At 47.8% G+C, this 19,221-nt stretch overlaps 1 protein-coding gene across 1 annotated transcript in view; it reads left to right on the top strand.

Annotated features, from left to right (window-relative positions):
• Positions 1 to 19,221, top strand: part of KATNIP (katanin interacting protein) — a 181,717-nt gene that overhangs the window by 94,728 nt on the left and 67,768 nt on the right. The window contains exons 8-9 of the mRNA XM_054582782.1: positions 160 to 427; positions 8,221 to 8,352. Of these exons, the coding sequence (XP_054438757.1) occupies positions 160 to 427; positions 8,221 to 8,352 (400 nt within the window). The remainder of the gene's footprint in view (positions 1 to 159; positions 428 to 8,220; positions 8,353 to 19,221) is intronic.

Below are 19,221 nucleotides of genomic sequence, written 5' to 3'. Positions count from 1 at the left end.
TGTTTTCTCATCTTCAAAATGACGACAACACATGGGTTGAGATGATTTTGGTAAATGTTAGTTTGGTAGAAATAGTTCTATGATACTAAAAATCTATTTCAAGTGAATTTTTAATCAAAGTAACATATTTCATTTTTCACTTTTCTTGACTTTCGGCAGGAGCTAAGAAAAAGCCTGGAACTTAGTGTAAATCTACAAAGGAAACAAACGGATTGTTCCAGTGATGAGTATGACTCTATTGAAGAAGATGTACTCTCTGAGTCCGAGCCTGAGGACCAGGCACTGGTGGGCTATCCCGGACATGAACCCCCTCTTTTCAGTGGGGACTCAGTGCAGAAGGATGTTCCTGAGGACCAGGAGACACAAGGACACCCTCCACAGTGCCCAGACACCCTTGTGGTGTTGGAATTTAACCCAGCTTCCAAAAGTAAGCTCTCCCTTATGTGGCATTTCTTTGCCTTTGGTGTCTCTGGATCTAATAGTAGGCCTTCAATTTTCTGCCATACTTTGAATTCAGCTTTGGGTAGACCATCTTACAGGCCAGGGGGATGTATCAGTTAGCTCTCTTCTGATTGCAAGAGGCAAAGGCCTCCAAATGACCCTGAAATTCCAGATGGTCCATGTCTGGCAGTTACAGGGGCTGTTTTGTGCATTGTGGGATGTTTAGGAGCATCTACATGCCAACTGGCCTAAGCAAAAGTGACTGCGTATTGGCTTGGATAACTGAAGACTCCAGAGATTAGCAGGACTCACTTCTCTTCTCTCGCCTCCTCTTCCTTTCCCTTCCCCTTTCTACTGTCTTCCCTGTCCCCCTCCTTTCTCCTCCCCTCCCCTCTGCCTTTCCCTTCTCTGTACATTTCCTTCTCTTTTCCTTCCCTTCCTCCCTCTTATCTCTGCCACTTTTTTCCTGTCTGATACCATTCTTAGGTAGGTGCTCCTCATAGGGACGTATAATTGAGACATTGATTTTGCAGCTCCATCAGAAAGTGGATTTTTCTTCCTTAAAACTCTAGCAAAATTCTCAGCCCTGGTTTTGTGTGTGTGTGTGTTTTTAAAGATTTTATTTATTTATTTTTAGAGAGAGGTGAAGGGAGGGAGTGAGAGAGAGAGGGGGGAAGAAACATTGATTGTTTATGTTGGAGACCAAACCTGCAACCCAGGCACGTGCCCTGACCAGGAATCGAACTGGTGACCCTTCACTTTGTGGGACAATAACCAACCAACTGAGCCATGCCAGTCAGGGCTCAGCCCTACCTTTTATCTTTATATTTATTTTTTAAAGATTATATCATTGAACCCTGGCGGGTGTAACTCAGTGGATTGAGTGCCGGCCTGCGAACCAAAGGGTCGCCACTTCAATTCCCAGTCAGGGCACATGCCTGGGTTGTGGATCAGGTCCCCGGTTGGGAGTGTGTGAAAAGCAACCACTCGATGTAGCTCTCACACATCCATGTTTCTTTCCCCCTCTTTCTCCCTCCCTTCCCATCTCTCTAAAAATAAATAAATTAAATAAATAAATAAATAAATAAATAAAACATTAAAAAATAAATTATATTTTATTGATTATAGTTCTGATTCCCCCCCCCCGCTTTACTCCCCTCCACCCAGTACCCCCCCCCCCCACTCCCTCGGGCAATCCCACCATCATTTTTCATGTTCACAGGTCATAAGTTCTTGGGCTACTCTATTTCCTACACTGCACTTTACATCCCCATGGCTGTTCTGTAACTGCCTATTTATACTTCTTAATCCCCTCATCTCTTTATCCATTCCCCTATACCTCCCTCCCACCTGGCAACCATCAAAAACACTCTACATATCCATGATTCGGTCTCTGTTTTTCTTGCTTCTTTAGTTTGTTTTTTAGATTCAATTGTTGATAGATTTGTATTTTTTGCCATTTTATTGTTCATTGTTTTGATCTTCTTTTTCTTAAATAAGTCCTTTGAACATTTCATGAAATAATGGTTTGGTGATGATGAACTCCTTTAGTTTTTTCTTATCTGGGAAGCTCTTCATTTGCCCTTCAATTCTAAATGATAGCTTTTCTGGGTAGAGCAGTCTTGGCTGGAGGTCCCTGCTCTTCATGAATGAATATTTCGTGCCAATCCCTTGGAGCCTGCAAAGTTTCTTTTGAGAAACCAGTTGACAGTCTTATGGGAACTCCCCTGTAGTGAACTAAATCTATTCTCTTGCTGCTTTTAAGATTCTTTCTTTATCTTTAACCTGTGGCATTTAAATTATGATGTGTCTTGATGTGGGCCTCTTTGCATCCATCTTGTTTGAGACTCTCCATGCTTCCTGGACTTGCATGTCTATTTCTTTCACCAAATTAGGGAATTTTCCTTTCATCATTTTTTTCAAAAAGATTTCCAATATCTTGCTCTTTCTCTTCTCCTTCTGGTACCTCTATGATGCGAATGTTGGAATGCTTCAAGTCCCTGATGCTACTTATACTATCCTCATTTTTTTGGATTCTTTTTTTCTTCTTGTTGTTCTGATTGGTTGTTTTTTGCTTCCCTGTGTTCCAAATCATTGATTTTATTCTTGGCTTCATCCATTCTACTGCTGTTTCCCTGTAAACTGTTCTTTATTTCAATTTATCCTTCATTCCTGACTGGATCTTTTTTATGCGGCTGAGGTCCTCACTAAGTTTCTTGAGCATCCTTATAACCAGTGCTTTGAACTCTGCCTCTGATAGATTGCCTTTTAAACACACATTGGGTCATATCTCTGAACTAGTAGTCACTGTGGCTCTGGTTCGCCAGGTCCAGATGTGGTTTTCACTACCCAAACCACATGTACTGATAATGGTTTCCAAAGAAAATCAAGGCATATCTGAGAAGGCAGAAATCATGCTTGCAGGCACAAACCACAGCTGTCCACCAGAGGAAGTTTTTCAGAAAAGACCCTGGAAAAAATAACATCGTTGGGGTATGGGGATGGGCCCGCCTGCAGCAGTCCTCCTGCTCCCGTCCGCGCTGGCTTGGCCTCTGCTTGCTCTCTCTGCTGGCTGTGCCCTGTTTATGGAATCAGCTATCAAGACTGGCCAGTTGGGCAGCATGGGTGGACCTAAGGAAAGAGAAATGAGGGAATGGTTAAAATCAGGCACTGAGTATATCAGGCTACTTGAGATGCCATAACAAAGTACTGCAGATGAGGGGTGACTTAAACAGCAACAGAAATGTATTTTCTCACAGTTCTGGAGGCTAGAAGTTCAGGACAGGGTGTTGGCCGGGTTGGTTTCTCATGAGGCATCTCTCCTCAGCTTGTACATGTCAGTCTTCTTTCTGTGTCTTCCTTCATATGATTTTCCCTCTATGAGTGTCTTAATTTCCTCTTCTTATAAGAATACCAGTCAAACTGGATCAGTGCCTACCATAACTGACTCGTTTTACCTTAACTACTTCTTTAGAGGCCCTATCTCCACAGTCAAATTCTGAGGTACCGGGGGTTACAACTTGAATTACGAGTTTTGGGGAGACATAATAACAGGCAGCCATACCCAGTGGCGGATGTCAGCAGAGAAGAGGATTGTCCCTCGGATGTGGTTGTCTCTCACATCCAAATCCTTGCTGAGGCCATTCCTTCCTCCTGAATCACCACGTTTCCTCTCCTTCCACTCTGAACTCTGAAACCTGGTTCCCTGCTTTCCCCCGCAAGACAGCACAGGGGCTGCTTCCTTTGAGAAGCCTTCTTTGCGCTTCCAGCACAGCCTCCTCTTGGTGCCCCCTCTGCTTCATAGCATCCTCATGGCGCTGGTCTCACTGACCCCAGTCATCTTTCTCCCTCTCTGGCCTGTGAGCTTGGCCAGGACACAGGCCAGCTCCAACCCCCCATTGCAGCCCCAGCGTGCAGCATGCACCTTGCACATTTGAGCCGCTCGGGACATCTTTGTCAAATGAATGACGGAGCTGTGCTCACCTGCTGAAGCGTCTGGTAGTCAAGGCAATGTTAATATGCGCCCATGTGACACCTGCTGGGTGTACATTGCTATGGATTGTGTTTTCTTCAAGAGGTGGGGAGGGCAGGAAGGGCTGTCAGGAGGTTGACCAAGCCCCTACCCTGGATATGGGGGGGCATGAAAGTCACTGGCTGGTGTGAAGGACCAGGTCACAGAAGGAGAACAGTTGGGCCCAAGGCAGTTTGAGAATGATACTGGGGCATAGAACAAAAAGAGAGAGCTTTACTGTCTTGACATTTTACATTTTTAACAACTAGATTGCTTGTTAGGCCCCGCATTGAGCACGGCGATGTCTGATCTGTGAGTGCACAGAGAGGTGGATGCTGCCTCCTACTGCCACCCCTCACTGCTCCCTTTCATCAGTGGCCTCTTCTCTAGCCCCCTCTGGCTGGCTTCTTTTGTCCCAGCAGGAGACAGATGCCCCCTGACAGCAGCCAGAGGGAGGCCCAGCGGCCTGTTTTCAGGTCTTCCTGGACCTCAGCATGGGATCAGGAGTTCTGAACTAATCCTGAGCGTTTACTTAAGACCAGTCAGCAGGAGCCTGGAAAGATGTGCTTGGTTCTGGGCTGTTCATTCATTCATTTCTTCATCCACTCACTCGCTCATTCATTTATTCATACTGGGCACACGTCATGTCCCAGGCAGTGTGCTGGGACAGCCGGGCCCAGTCCCTTTTCCTCCTACAGCTCTTCATCCTAGAAGGGGAAACAGACAATAAGTATATAAACATGTAAATAATAACAGCAGTATTTTTTGAGTTCTTATTAACATGTACCAAGCCGTATTTCAAGGGCTATATATGTAGTCCTTCATTTAATTCTCACCACAACCCCAAGGAAAGCACGTGTTCTACCGATAGGGAAATTGAAGCACAGAGAGGTCAATTAACTTGCCCGAGGTCACAGCGAGGAAGGGGCAGAGTGGGATCCGGTCTCCAGCAGTCTGAGTGCTAAGCCCAAGCTCTTAATCACAGGACTAAATAAATAAACAAGGTAGTTCCAAAGTGGTAATTGGGCTTGGAGGAGCCAATAAGTGCCCTACTCACTCTGGTTTTCCTTCTAGGTTGTGAGACAAAGGAGAGATAGTCATGGGACTCTGATAGGAGGACAAGTTATTACCTTTCCAACTGATAGAGCTGGGTCGGTGGCTAGTCAGGACTGTCCCTGAAGTAGACAGACCCCTACCCCAGGAGTTGGCAGAGCTGGACTGCTGACAGCATCAGCGTGGCGGACGGGGGCTGTGTGTCCTGAGAAGGGGGGGGTGGTTGGAGGAGGGTGGGGGCATGGCTGGCTTGAGCCCTGATGGCTTCCTGCCCCTTCTCTCCCATCCCATGTGTCCTTGGTGAGTGACAGGCAGTGGGTGAGCAGCGCAGAGAAGGGCAGAAGTTATTTTTCCAATAACTGGAAACAGAGCGCTGGGTTAGCTTAGGAACTCAGAACCTTGAAGTTGTGAAGATTGTAACACAGGACACTTGTTGGGAGATGGAGGTCAGGGCAGGACACCGGTAGGTGCAATGGTCAGAGAAGCCTTCTCAGGGGACGTGATGTTTCGGCTGGGACAGGAATGAGGAGGAGGAAGCAGCTACGGGAACAGCATCCCAGGTGCAGGGAACAGCAAGCACAAAGGGTTTAAAGAGGGATGAACTTAGTGTAGCCAAGGACAGAAAAAGGGCCAGGGGAGTGTGGTGCAAGATGAGGCCAGTAGTGATCCGAGGCCACTTTCTAAGAGTCTGGGCCCTTCGGAGCCCTGGGAGGTATCCTTTATAGGCTTCCGATGGCTAAGGCAGACCTCCTGGCCCAGTGTCTGCAGGACTGTCTTATGGAGAGGAGGCGGGCGGCAGGTAGGGAGGGCTCCGAGCCCTGCAGCCCTGGTCGGGTGCTGATTCTGTCACTCCCATCTCTGTGACCTTGAACAAGTGACTCGACCTCAGAGCCCTGCTCTGTAATAGTATGGATTAGTTTTCTATTGCTGCTGTAGTTAATTATCACAAACTTGGTGGCTTAAAATAGCACATATTTACTGTCTCACGGCCCTGCAGGTCAGGCGTCTGCTGCGGGCCTCCTGGGCCAACAGTGCCAGCGGGGCTGCTCCCTCAGGAGGCGCTCGGCAAGCGTCTGTTTCCCTGGCCTTTCGCTGCCTCCACAGGCCGCCGCTCTCCTTGGCTCAAGGCCCCCTCCTGCATCTTCAAAGCCAGAAATGTCACATCTCTCTGTGCCTTTCTTCCATAGTCACACTTGCCTCTGCGCCGCCTCTTCTGCCACCCTCTTGTGTGTGTGTGCACGCGTGTGTTACTGTGGTAAAATATACATAACATAGAATCTACCACTTTCACCATTCTTAAGAGCACAGTTTTGCTGTTGTTAAGTGTACTCACATTGTGTGCAAGTACCACCACTATCTTAAGAAGTTTTTCTTCATCCCAAACTGAAACTCTGTTCCCCTTCCACTTTTAAGGACCCTTGCTGTTTACGTTGGGTCCACTGGGATAATTCAAGATAATCTTATTTTAACACTAGCTCATTAGCATGGTTAATTCCCCTTTGCCAGGGATTAGGACGCGGCCATCTTTGGGGGGCACCATTCTGTCCACCATCTATCTTCTGTGACAGCTGGGGGAGCATATGAGACAGCGTGCGCTCTTGCCGTCATCAGTATATTTTCAGCACTGAGGGAGCCAATCTTGCGGTCATTTTCCTCTCTCCATTTTTTGTCTTGTCCCATTGCACACAGTGGGTCCTCTGTCACATACTGGTCTGTGTTGGGCCGTGGGCGTCAGACCAACAAGGAGCAGCTACTTCAGAAAGTGTAGAGAAACTTGGGTCTTTCTAAAGTCAAGAGGGGATAGGGGAGAGGTTAGTGGAAATCTGGAAAACCCCGCACTAGTCCCCGACATCTACCCAGAGCTCCCAAGAATCTCATGGGTCCCTTGATTGTGGAACTCCCTCTCTTTGGGCCACCACAAGCCCCCAGGATTTCCTCTGCTGGGGACTCTCGTTACATTGCACTTTAGCGGGCGCTTTCCAGGTTTCCTACCTTCCCAGGCCAGGAGGCCCCACGTACAGGACCCAACTCTTCTCCCCGCTTGTTTGCTTTGTTCTGGCTGGCCACTCGCCTGCCTGCGCGCAGGGCTGCTTTCCTGCCTGGTGGTCCCGAGCGTGTCCTCCTTCTCCAGCTCTCAAGTCTTTGCTGGCTGCTAGGCCCAGGAACCGTTTACCCTAAACTTGAGCCATTTGTAAACCTCCTTCACAACTTTTTGACATCTCCACAAACTGCCTGCAGTAATTTTTAGCTGTTATTTAAACCAGCCCCTTTCTTTTCTCGTTCCCTTCCCTCTCCTTTCACCTCCCTCCCCTCCTCTCTCCCTCCCTCCCTTTCTTCTTCATAATTCTAGGACTGTTCCAAGCAATAACACTCATGGAATCGAGGGTTGATAAGCTGGTTACATTTTTTCCCCCATGCACATTCAGATGTACAATTGCTTAAAAATTCATCGGCCCACATGACATTTGGAACCATCATCTCCCGTTCCACCAGTGGCCCAGGTGCTCCACTTCGGGCAACATTGACTCTAAAGCATGGCCTGTAGGCCCTTCGCTGTCTGGTGCCACTCCCCCGCCTGGGCCCCAGCTGCTCACCTGCCACATACCTTCCCGCTGTCAGACCTTTGCACGTGCTGCTCCTGCCCCCAGCTCTGTGCCCCTGGTGACACCCTAGTCATCCGTAAGGGCTCTCTCCATCATCTGCTGCTCGCCTGTCAGCCCCGTGTTCCACGCTGCATGCTCCTCCGTGACCCGGTACCAGGACCCTTCTGTCCCGGTCCTGCTCTCTGAGCCATTCAGCTGTCCTTTCCTCACAGTCTGTAAATGTGCTTTACTGTATTCTTTCAATTCCAGTGTCCTTGGTTCCACCATTATTTTATGTGCCATGCTGCCATTTAAACCAACACCTCATCGATTGTAAGACTTGTCCATACTCGTAAATATTAAAATTTGAGAACCAGTGTGTGTCCTAGAATATTTCATTTATTCGCTTACATGCAGTGCTTGGCACATGGTGGCTCTCAGCAAACTTTGTTTCATTGTGTGTGTTATTCACATCTCTGACCCGAAGCTAGCATGGTGCCTGGCACTGGGCCGGGGTGCAACAAATATTTGTTGAATGATTAAGTCAATGAACAAGTAAATAGATGCCTGAGTAGCATGTCCCAACTCTGCTTGCATTCCATATTTGACATGTAAATAATTGTTTTCCTACAGGTAATAAAAAGGAAAGAAATTTGTCTGCTAAGCGGAAGGACAATGCTGAGGTCTTCATTCCCAGCAAACCGGAGCCAAACCTGACCCCCCAGCCCCCAACTGTGCTCCCAGACCAGGAGAGGCCATGCTCAAGTAAGAAATCGGGGAGGGGCCCCTGAGCAGGGCTGGGCCCGGGCCTGGGTCATCCTCCGTAGGGTGCTGTGATGGAGGAGCTTGCTTAATCACCCCCTCTGCCAAGGTCTGAGCTGACCTTTTGCAAATGTATTTTTAGTCAGGGTCTCCATAGAAACAGAACCAATGGCGGGCGGGGGGAGAGGGATTATACGGAATTGCTCGTGCGGTTATGGAGGCTGGCAATTCAAATCTGCAGGATGGATTGGTAGGCGGGAGGCATAGGAAGAGCCAACGTTCTGGTTCAGAGGCCATCACGCAGGAAGGACCAATGCTGCAGATGAAGTGCAGAGGCAGAATTCCCTGTTATCCAGGGGAGGGTCAGTCTTTTTGTTGTATTCAGGCCTTCAACTCATTGGATGAGGCCCACCCACATTATAGAGGATAATCTGCCTTATTCTACCAATTAAAATGTTAACCTCATGTAAAAACACCCTCCCAGAAACACCCAGAGTAGTGTTTGACCCAACATCTTGGCTCCTCATGGCCCAGCCCAGTGGACACATAACCATCACGTCTACTTTCTTGTTCTATGACCAAGATGTGGCTATAATTGAAAATTTATTTTATTTTTGTTTTTACTTTTCAATTAATTTGTTTACTCATATGGGTGATAATGCATGCAAATGTATTATCTAAATTCTAAAAGTACAAAAGAATTTATGGTAAAGAGTCAGTCTGCTGCTCTTCTAATGAAATGAGGAATTACACTGATGGACTACTATGAGCCAGAGACCATTGCAAGCTCTTAGTTATATTGTATGTAAGTAAATTATAGATGTAATTTATATAAGTAAATTGCAATCCTTATAACGAGTGTTTGAGGTAGGTCCTGCAGTTGTTCCTATTCTGTAGATGAGGGGCTGAGGCACAGGGCACGGAGTCCACACAGCTGGAGAGTGGCAGGTGCAGGCCTCAGTTGCTGGCGGGGTGACTGTACCGCTGCGTCCCTAACCAGTGGTCCTCACACCCCGGAGGCTGTAGACAGATCTTCGAGCCTGTTGCCTTGAGTCGAATCCAGTGGCTGGGGTGGCTGGTTGTGGCGGGGGGGTGGGGGCGCGGGGACATTTGCTTTTGGTTTCTATGACCCAAAGCATCACAAAGAGCTCAAGGCATCCTGGTGTCCCAAGAATTTGGAACCCTGGGGTGCCCTAGGCAAAATCAGGCCCCAGCCAGCCAGCCTTGTCAGGCAGGCCGAGCCAGGGGCCCTGACACATGTGGCCGTAGCATTTCATCCATGTGTGCTAGGGAGCTGGAGGGACTGTTTTCTGCAGGGACAGTCCAAGGGACCTGGTGGTGGGAACCAGCATGTCCCGCATAGTCACAGTCCAGAGACTTGGACCAGTGGACCCTGAGCCTGAGGCCTGAGGCTTGGAGCTCTTCTCCCAGCAGCTCAGGGCAGGTGGAAGAAGGAGGAGTAAATAACAATAGCTACCAGTGACTTGCTGAGCATCTGTTTCATGCTGTGTAAATATTGTCTGGGTTTGGATTCGTCTGGAAGCAGGCTCTGAGATAGAGTTTCAGGAACAAGTAATTTATTTGGGAGATGGTTCTTGGTAGGGACAGGAAAGGGAAGGAGCCGAAACTGGCTTCATCACCAAGCAAGTTCACTGGGCAAGCGGACTTTCACCTGGCTGGGGAGTTCCGGGGCAGTGCCGAGCACAAGCCTCCACATTTGCCACTGCTCCCCACCCTGGGGGTGAGGGAGCTGGGCTCTTTCCCACTCTCCCTTCCCTTGGGCGGTAGGCTGTCCCCAGGGGTGCTGACTCTCCAGCACTCTGGCTCAGTGGGCTCTCTGCCCGCCCTGGGCTCAGCACTCTTCTTTGTGCCCTGCATTCTCAGACAGGCTCATAGGGGTGGTGAGATGGCCACCCGCAGCTCTGGGCGTACAGTCCCCAGCCCAGCAATCCTGGCAGAAGGGCGGCCAGCAGACTGCCGGCTGACCACCTGCTGCAAATCCTGCCCTTCCACCTGCTAGCGCTCTGACCTTGGGTGGATTACTTAGCCTCTCTGGGCCTCATTCTCCCATCTGCCAGACAGGGATAAGAATAACACTCTCCTCTGAGCGTTGCTCTAGGATTAAAGGGAGGGCTGGATAGACAGGCTGCTTAGAGGAGTACCTGGCTTAGAGTGAATGCTCGGTCAGGGTCAGCTGGTACTGTTCTCACAACTGTCAGCAGAGCCTCGGAGCTGCTGCTCATTGCCTGGCTTAGGCCAGGAGAGGTTCTGTGAAGGAGACACTGGTGCTGTCCCCAAAGGCAGAGGGAGTGGGTGACAGGTAGCAGACTTTGAGAACTTCCTTATGGGTATTGTTACCCTGTTCTCTCACCTCACAGTTGAGGAAACTGGGGCTGAGAACATGAAAGTTACTTGCCTAGAGGTGACAGGCAGGACAGCGAGGTCAGATTCACACCCAGGCTTCAAGCCCTGTGCTCTGACTCGCTCTGTTAGGCTGCTCCCCTGGGGCTGGCTGGCCGCAGGTGGCTTTGGAGGTGCGTGGGTATGTGGGTCCTGGCAAGCTTAAGTGTAACTCAAGCAATGGTTTTCTGTTCAATACACGAGCCCTGGGCTGGGGAATCGAGGTAAGGAATCAGGGGCTGGCAGCAAGCATCCAGGCCCTGGTGATCCAGTGAGCAACACAGTGTCCCTGCTCTCATGGTGTTTCTATTTTAGTGGGCAGGGATAGATAACAAACATGAAGGTTGGGTGGTGGCAGTTACTGCCAAGGCAGCAACTGGGTGATGGCTGGGCAGTGTGGGTAGAGGAGGCCTCTCTGAGGAGGGAAGATTTGAGCTGAGAACTGGATGATTTCCAGGACTAGTGCTTTGCACAGGAGAAAGCCTGTGCAAAGGTCCTGAGGTAGAAAGAGCTGCTCAGTCAGCGCTAGCATTGGAAAGAAGGCTGGAGGTTGGAGCACAGGGAGTGAGGGGAAGGTGGCTGAGATGAAGTCACAGAGGTGGGCAGGGGCCAGAGAACAGAGTAAGACCAGCAGAGGGACTCGCTGCCAGGGAGATCTCCGTGGCTTTGCAGGTAGGGCTGCCATGGCCCGGTTTTCATTTTAACAATATCCCTCTGGCTGCCCCATGGAGCGTGGCCTGTTGGGAGATGGCGCGGAAGTGGGGTGACCAAGCAAGAGACCGTTGCAGGATGGAGAGGAGTGTGGCTCAGGCTCAGAGTGTTACCGGTGGCTAGACTAGTTGTGAAATTTTATCCTGAGCAACTTGGGGCAGGAACCTGGGCAGAGGGCCCCCTGCCATGATGGGGCAGGAGAGCCGAGACTTGGCAGTGGTGGGGAGCCCTGGCTTGTCGCTTGGCTGGGGTACGTTCTAAATCTGTGCCACAAGCAAAGGAGACTCAAGCAACTGGAGCTGGGGTCTGGGTCTGAACAAGCTGTGAAGCGCTATTCACACCCAGGCTTCAAGCCCCATGCTCTGACTCGCTCAGACTGCAGGGAGACTGAGGCCTCTGGTCTGTGCGCCGCTTCTGCTGGGAGTGAGCAGGGAACTGGAGGCAAACCGGGCCTGCGGGTAGAGGAGGCTCCTTGCACCTACAAACAGGAAGAGCCAGGATCCAATGGGTAGAGTGAAGACCAAAGCTCCTAGGGACCTCTTGGCAAAAGCCAGAATCTAGAAAGAGGCCCGCATGGGGCCGGAGGATGGCAGAGGTGGGATGGGAATCACTGTTGAAGTGATGTGTGGACAAGGGCGTGTCAAGGTCACAGTAACTGAGGGGTTAAAGAGTTGTTGTATTTGTAAACCCTGATAATGGGGACATTGTCTGTAGGGGTGAAGAGGAAGATGTAACACGTAAGGTGTCAGAAAACTCTAGTGAATTTTGGATCTGTCAGTTTTGGTCAGATGAAGAGCTGGGAAGCTGAGAAGGAGAGAGAGGAGAAGGGGCCATGGGACTACTGTAGGCTCGGGTCAGCTCTCAGAGATCCAGCAGCAGGTGGAGAGTGTGTGGCAATCCTGCGTGACCCGTGGACTGGCTCCACTGACTGCTGCTCAAGACTCCAGTCCATTCTGCTGGCGTTTACTCTATGTGAAAAATAAAAATGGCTTTTCAGAAAGTTCCTCCAAAACAAGCTGTTAAAAAGAAATGAAACCCAGGGTAAGTGTGCCCCTTACCAGAGCCCTTGGTAAGTGGGAGCGGCATGGTGGCCCCCAGCCGTTTCCTCCTTCATCCACCGTCACCAGATTTTTCATACCTGAGTAATAAAATGAAGAGCTGGCATTTATAAAGCGCTGAACCAGTTCCCAGGCTGTGTTCTGTACATGCAAACATAATCTCACATTTAATTACCCAAACAGACTGTTCAGTAGGTGCTGCTATTATCAGCACCATTGTACAGAAGAAACCAAGGCCCAGAGGCAGCCAGTAATTGGTAAAGCCAGTGTTTGAAAACCTGGCTGCGGAGTCTCTGGTTTTAACCTCTCCACTGCATGGCCCTTCACACGCAGCTAAAATGTCAGTTGCTTACTACATACCCCCATCAGCCTAGTCCTAAGCAATAGCGTGTCTAAAAACCACAGGTTTGAGTCATTTATTACATTTTTTCTAATGCCCATTAATATAAATATATAACTTCATATTTTTAAAGTTAAACCACCTGATTTTTAGTTTAGTAAAACTAAAATCATTTTGAATAGTGTATTACTTTCTTAGGGCTGCAGTAGCAGAGGACTGAAATCTGATTGGCTTAAACAGCAGAATTTTATTATTTCAAAGTTCTGGAGGCTAGAAGTCGAAGATCAAGGTGTCATCAGGGCCATGTTCCTTCTGAAGGCCCTCAGGGAGATCTGTTTCTGGGGGTTCTCTCCTCGTTTCGGGCAGTTCCTTGACTTGTGGCAGCATAACTTCAACCTTTGCGTGGCACTGTCCTATGTGTGCATCTGTCTCTGTCCACGCTTCTCCTTTGTATAAGGACACCAGTCCTATTGGATTAGAGCCTGCTGTAAAGATCTTATCTTAACTCATCACTTGCAAATACCTTATTTCAAAATAAGGGCACGAGTACTAGGAATTAGCATTTCAACATCTTTTGGGGGAGACACAACTCAACCCTTAACACATACCTTCATGTACAGCATTTTGAGAAGTAGAACTTAATTAACCAATTTATAATCTGCCCTTCTCCAGAACATTCTGACGTGCTCTAACAAAGTACAGATGGTATGTAGTGCAAGATTTTAACAAGCATGTGAGGAAATGAGGGTGAAGAGAAAACATGAAAAGGAAAATAAGATGAACAAACGAATGCCTGAGGGGCCGCGACCGTGACTGAGCTCTGTGGCCAGTGCGGCAAAGGAGTGTCGCTCAGATAGGAAATGCATGTCACGTGGTTCATCTAATGAAAACCGGATTGCGGTTGTCCCTGGTGCTTGGTTCTTGGAGCAGTTTGTCCATCAATCAGTTCCCTTAAAAAGGACACTGTTTGAGGAAGTGGAGTGTTCGTTTTGAACGAGTTTGGGGCTCAGTCTTTATCTCTTAAGTATACTCGGCTCCAACATAAGCCAAATCTGAAGAAAGGAAAGTTGGAAACCATGGCATGGTCACACTGGATGGGGATTACAGTGGAACCACATGTAAAATGACAATTAGTTTCTAAAGGTCACAAAAAGTGCAGGTGGCCAAGGCTACTCAAGGAAATATGTACATCGAACTGATGCTTAAGTGCAGCACACGTAGCTCTGTATAGACAACACCGAACAGACACGACGCCTCTCAGTGAGCTCTAAAGTCATCTCCTCCAGGGTGGAAACAGTCACAGCTTCATGGCTGAGCCGCAGGTGAAGCAGCTGGCCTTGTTTAGGGACTGGGTTGCAGGGAAAATGGGAGTTCTCAAACACTGGCACTGTGCTGCAGACAGCGGAATGTGGCCATCCCCAGAGGCATAAGGAACCTGAGAGGTCCTGAGGGGACAGCAAAATCAAACCTGCTCACCCTCTCCCAGGCAAAGTCTGGACTGCTTACATGCTTTACTGTGTATTTGTAAGGGCTGTCTTTTCGGTGCACGCACTAGTCATCCTTTTTATATCTTCCTGGTGAATTCAACATTTTGTTATCACGTCTTGCATATTGTTTGCTCTAGTAATGCTTTTTGACTGAAAGTCTACCAGCTTTCTTTTGGTTAGTGTTTATATGGTGTATCTTCTTTCATTCTTTCACTTTCAAACTTTCTTTTGTAAGCAGCATGTAATGGTTTTTAAATTTTTATCTTCAAACAATCTATGCATTTTAATGGGTACATTAGTCCGTTTACATTTAATGTAATTGCTGATATATTTGACTTTAAATTTACTATCTTATTGTTTGCTTTTTATTTATTCTGCCTGTTTTATGTTCCTTTTTTCCTTGTTTCTTACCCTCTTTTGAACTGAGTACTTTATATTATTTCTCTTTTTCCTCTCTATTAGCTTGTTAGTTACACATTCTTTTAGTTATTACCAGAGATTGCAACATGCATTCTTGACCTATTGAAGTCTACTTTAAATTAACAAGTTTACCACTTCTCATTCAATGATAGGATCTTCCATCTCTGAAACTTCATTCACTCTCCTCTCAACTTAAAAGCTATTATTGTCATCCATGCATTTTAATTCTCCCCCAGATTTTAAACCTCCCTACATGACATCACCATCATCATCATCATTATTTACCCAGTCAGTAGTATTTTGGATTTGCACATATTTATTAACCTTCTTGCGCCTTCACTCCTGGCTCTCTCCAGGTCACCTTGACTCTTGGACTGGGGCCCTGAGTGTGTCACCAGGCCTGTTCAGCTTCCCAGCCTTGCAGCCGCTCTTTTCAGAATTGGCAGTATCATGAGGGAGAAACACCTTCCAGGCGCTGGGTTCACATCCCTGGGTTTCCTCTCCAGCCTGCCATTGGCCCTGTCATTCATCACAGCCCTGTTGGCTTTCTGTGCTTTCAAATAGATTTCTTTTTTCAAACAGATTTTTTAGACTATTTGGCTCAGGTTTTCTAGTTGTGCTCCAGGGGAGATGTTGGTCTGTATTAGCTAGTCTGCCATTACCAGAAGTGTAACCAATTGCCTGCACTCTTTGAGTTATGTCTCTCCTTGCCCCTTATTTTTTGGCCAAGGTCATAAAATTGAATTGTGTCAATTAAATGTGCATATGATGCAACTCCGTGAGAGCTTAATTTCTCTCTACCACTGTACTTGTCCCTGGTTCTAATGAAAGGGACAGTTTCACGTGCTGTAGTGCTCCAGTCTCTATTCATAAACCTTCCAAGAAACTTCTAGAAGCCCATTGTCTTCTTGAGGGAGAAAGAACATTAGTCTTTAATGCAGAAAGTTTACTGTCCAAGTTGTCAGAGTGCTCTAGAGAGGTGATATATCTGAACCACTTTCCCCAGACAAACTGCCAACCACAGAAATTAAGTAACACCCCTCAGTGGGGGTGAATTAGAAGACCCTGACGGGCCTGCAATTTGCATTTCTGTCAGGAAAACCTGCATTGGAAACACTGTTCTGCCAAAGTCCGGAGTCTTATAACATATTTGTCAGTGTCATCATTAATAGAAAGTGACAGAAACCCAAAATGGATGAAGCAACAAAGGAAACTATATTGCTCACAGACGTGTAAAGTCTGGGACTATGGAGGTCACCCTCAGGCATGGTGGGATCCAGGTGCTCAGGTGATTATCACCAGGAAGCTGTTTCTTTATCACTTAGCTCTACTTTCCTCTAGTCCTGTGGATCTCAAACTTAAAGGTGCATTAGAATTTTTTGCAAAGCAAATTAAAATACAGATTGTTGGGCTCCAGCCCTCATTTCTAATTCAGTGCATCTAGGATGGAGCCTAATTATTTTAATTCATAACAAGTTCCCAGGTGATACTGATGTTACTGGCCCAGAGCTCACACTTGAAGGACCACATCTCAGCCTCAGGCATAGCCTAGGGATGGCCCCCAGTGGCTCCAGGCCCCAGTTTTCTGGCATAGCAACCCCAGGGGAAGAGGCTGCCCCTTCCCTTAGTAGTTCCAGCAGAGTCCAAGAACCAGCTCTCGTGTGAGCTGATCTCCATTCTCTGTGGTCAAGGTGATGAAGTTCTCTCATTGGCCGGGCTGGGCCAGGAATGGAGTCACATCTATCCAAACCACATAGACCTAAAAGAGAGGGGGAGGGATGATTCCCCAAAGGAAAACCTGGATGCTGTGAAGGTCACTGTTGTTGAAAAGACAAAAGCAACTGTGGTTCATTTCATATAAAAATTAACCACACGCAACATTTTGCTACAAATTCTTCAGAGGCAGGGTGTAGAGCAGAGGCCTGGACTATACAAGAGCAAAGAGTAGAAGTCATTTAGTTGGGGTGGCAGGGGGAGTGCTGATTTCCCTCCTTGAAAATCATGGGCATTCCTGGGCTGCAGAAGAGACAGCAGCAGAAAGATGAGTATTAAGAATCATAGATAGCACCTGCCCAAGGAGAGGCCCCAAAAGAAGCTTTAGAGATGGCAACACGGGCCTTTACCAAGCTCTGTGATTCAGCTATTTATTGCTGCCCAATAATCTACCCCAAAATGTAGTGACTTAAAACAACAACCTTTTATTATTGCTCAGGGGTCCGCAAGTAGACTGGATGGTTCTGAAGTGAGTGATGGGGTGGCTGGGCTGGATGGTCTCAGATGGCCTCACTCACATGTCTGGCAGCCCTGCTAGGACCTCAGCTAGGATGACTTATCTCTCCTCCATGTACTCTCATTATCCAGTATATGGTGGTCTTGGACCAGGAAGAGAGGACACGCCCATGTGTAAGTGCTTTAACAAGACTGCTTGGTCATATTTGCCAGCAGCCTGTTGACCAAAGGAAGCCATCAGGCCAAGCCTAGCTAGAGAACTTGACTCCACCTCCTTATGGGAGATGTTGCACCATCAAGTGCAAAACAGCACACATCCAGAGGTGGGGGGAATGGTAGACCGTTGTCCTAGGGTGTAGCCTCCTTCCTGCTTCCCAGTTAAATTTTAGAGGAGAATGTGGGCATCTCAAGACAAAACAGGGCTAACTAAGTCAGCTGTTTCCCTGACCCTTTGCCACACGAAGTTGTGTACAGTTTCCAGGCTGACAGGCATGTGACAACAGGGATTAGGGGGTGCGCTATGGAAACTGAGGGCTTATGTCTATGTAAAGGGGGCACTGCTACCCAGCTCCAGTCTATTAGTGTCCCACGGGAATGGCAGTCGAGGGTTGCCAGCTTGTGTGATTTTTCAACAGATGCCAGGAATCCCAATTTTTCTCTTTTTTAAAAAAGGTCAGCATCTATTTCTAATTTAAAAAAAAATGTAAAAGTCACACAACACACATCTGCAGGCTGGTTTTGGCCTGTGGGCTGCTGGCTTATGATCTCTGTGCTAGACTCTTGTTCTCCAATTTAAAATCGGCTGTTTCAGTGGCTTCCCAGGAGACCTCAGAGGCCCCTTGCATGTGGTATGGGGCAATTTGGCCAAGACTCTGAATCTGTACTTTTTGAGTCGCAGCTGGTGGCTGGGAACAAGTCACCTGGCCGGTGAGCTGATCAACAGCCCCGTGTCCTCATGTCTTCCTGGTGACATGTGTTGTATTCATGCTAAATCTCCTGAATGATACGCTCTTTGTTTCTCTGCAAGGGAGATGAAAGGCAAGTGCCAGTGAAGCAAAGGGAAGTGACGTTAATAGAAAAGGGGTGGTTTTCAACCGGAAAAGAACCCTTTGGGATAAATTAAAATGTGCAATTTGACTTTTGCTGGTGGCACAAATTTGTTGTGTGAATAAATCTGCACTCTAGATCTAGGATGAGAATAAGTCCACCCATGTGTGTGCAGAAATGATGTGCCTGAGTGAGCAATGAGAGCTTCAAAAAGAGTTAAAAGGTTGTTACCTTCTGTGGCGTGAGCATAGCACAGTAAACACAAGCCAGTGAACAGAAATGTTATTCAGCTGGACACGGGCACTGGGTACAGATGTTTCTGGAAGCCACGGGTGGGGAGAGCGGAGCTGCAGAGTTGACCTTCACTTTGGAGAAAGAGTGATTTAATTTTTAAAAGCATCTCCTTAGCATAATATGACCCTAAGGGCACAGGCAGCGCCGATGATCGAGTTGCTGGAGGAGCTCCCTCCTAAATGAAAGGCACCTGGGGCAGAAGGGCTTGTGCAGACAAAGCTGGGCCTGCTGGAAGGGAATGCCTTCCTCAATGTCCTTTCCCAAGAAGAGGCGAGCATATGGTTGCAGTGGCCAAGGACAGGGAGTTAGTTACCTCAAACGTGCTGTTCCACCCCAGCCCCAGACCACTGAGACACGTGGTGGCAATAAAAAAGCCAGGGTCACCACGCAGCTCTTTTTAGACTGTCTTTATAAGTGCTCTAAACTGGAAATGGAGACGGAACTCATGAATTTCAGGCACTGCCCGAGCTTTCCACCAACACTGGTGTTTGCCCCGCCCCAGTGACAGAGTGCTGTGCATCCGTTTAGCTGTACACACGATCTTAGTCTCTTATTTACAGAATCATGTATAGCAGCGATTTTCAACCTTTTTCATCCCATGGCACACATAAACTAATGACTAAAGTCATGCAGCACACCAAAAATTATATATTTTGCCGATCTGACCAAAAAAGGGTATAATTTAGATTAATTCACATGGGATGGCTATTGTGTTGGCTGTTGTCATTTTTTTTATTTGACAATCTAAGGAAAAAGAGGTCCATGCCCCCGACTCAGTAGTCAGCTATTGCATGTTTTAAAAATTCTTGTGGCACGCCGGTTGAAAATTGCTGATCTCAAGGATCTGAAGGGTTCAGGTGATGAAGGAAAAAATATGCTTTAGGGA

This window comes from Pteronotus mesoamericanus, unplaced genomic scaffold, assembly GCF_021234165.1.
Source record: "Pteronotus mesoamericanus isolate MK-2021 breed Mesoamerican mustached bat unplaced genomic scaffold, CSHL_Meso_final contig_72, whole genome shotgun sequence".
NCBI lineage: Eukaryota > Metazoa > Chordata > Mammalia > Chiroptera > Mormoopidae > Pteronotus > Pteronotus mesoamericanus.
The sequence above is the reverse complement of the archived record's forward strand: the minus strand, read 5'-3'. Positions and strand labels throughout refer to the sequence as shown.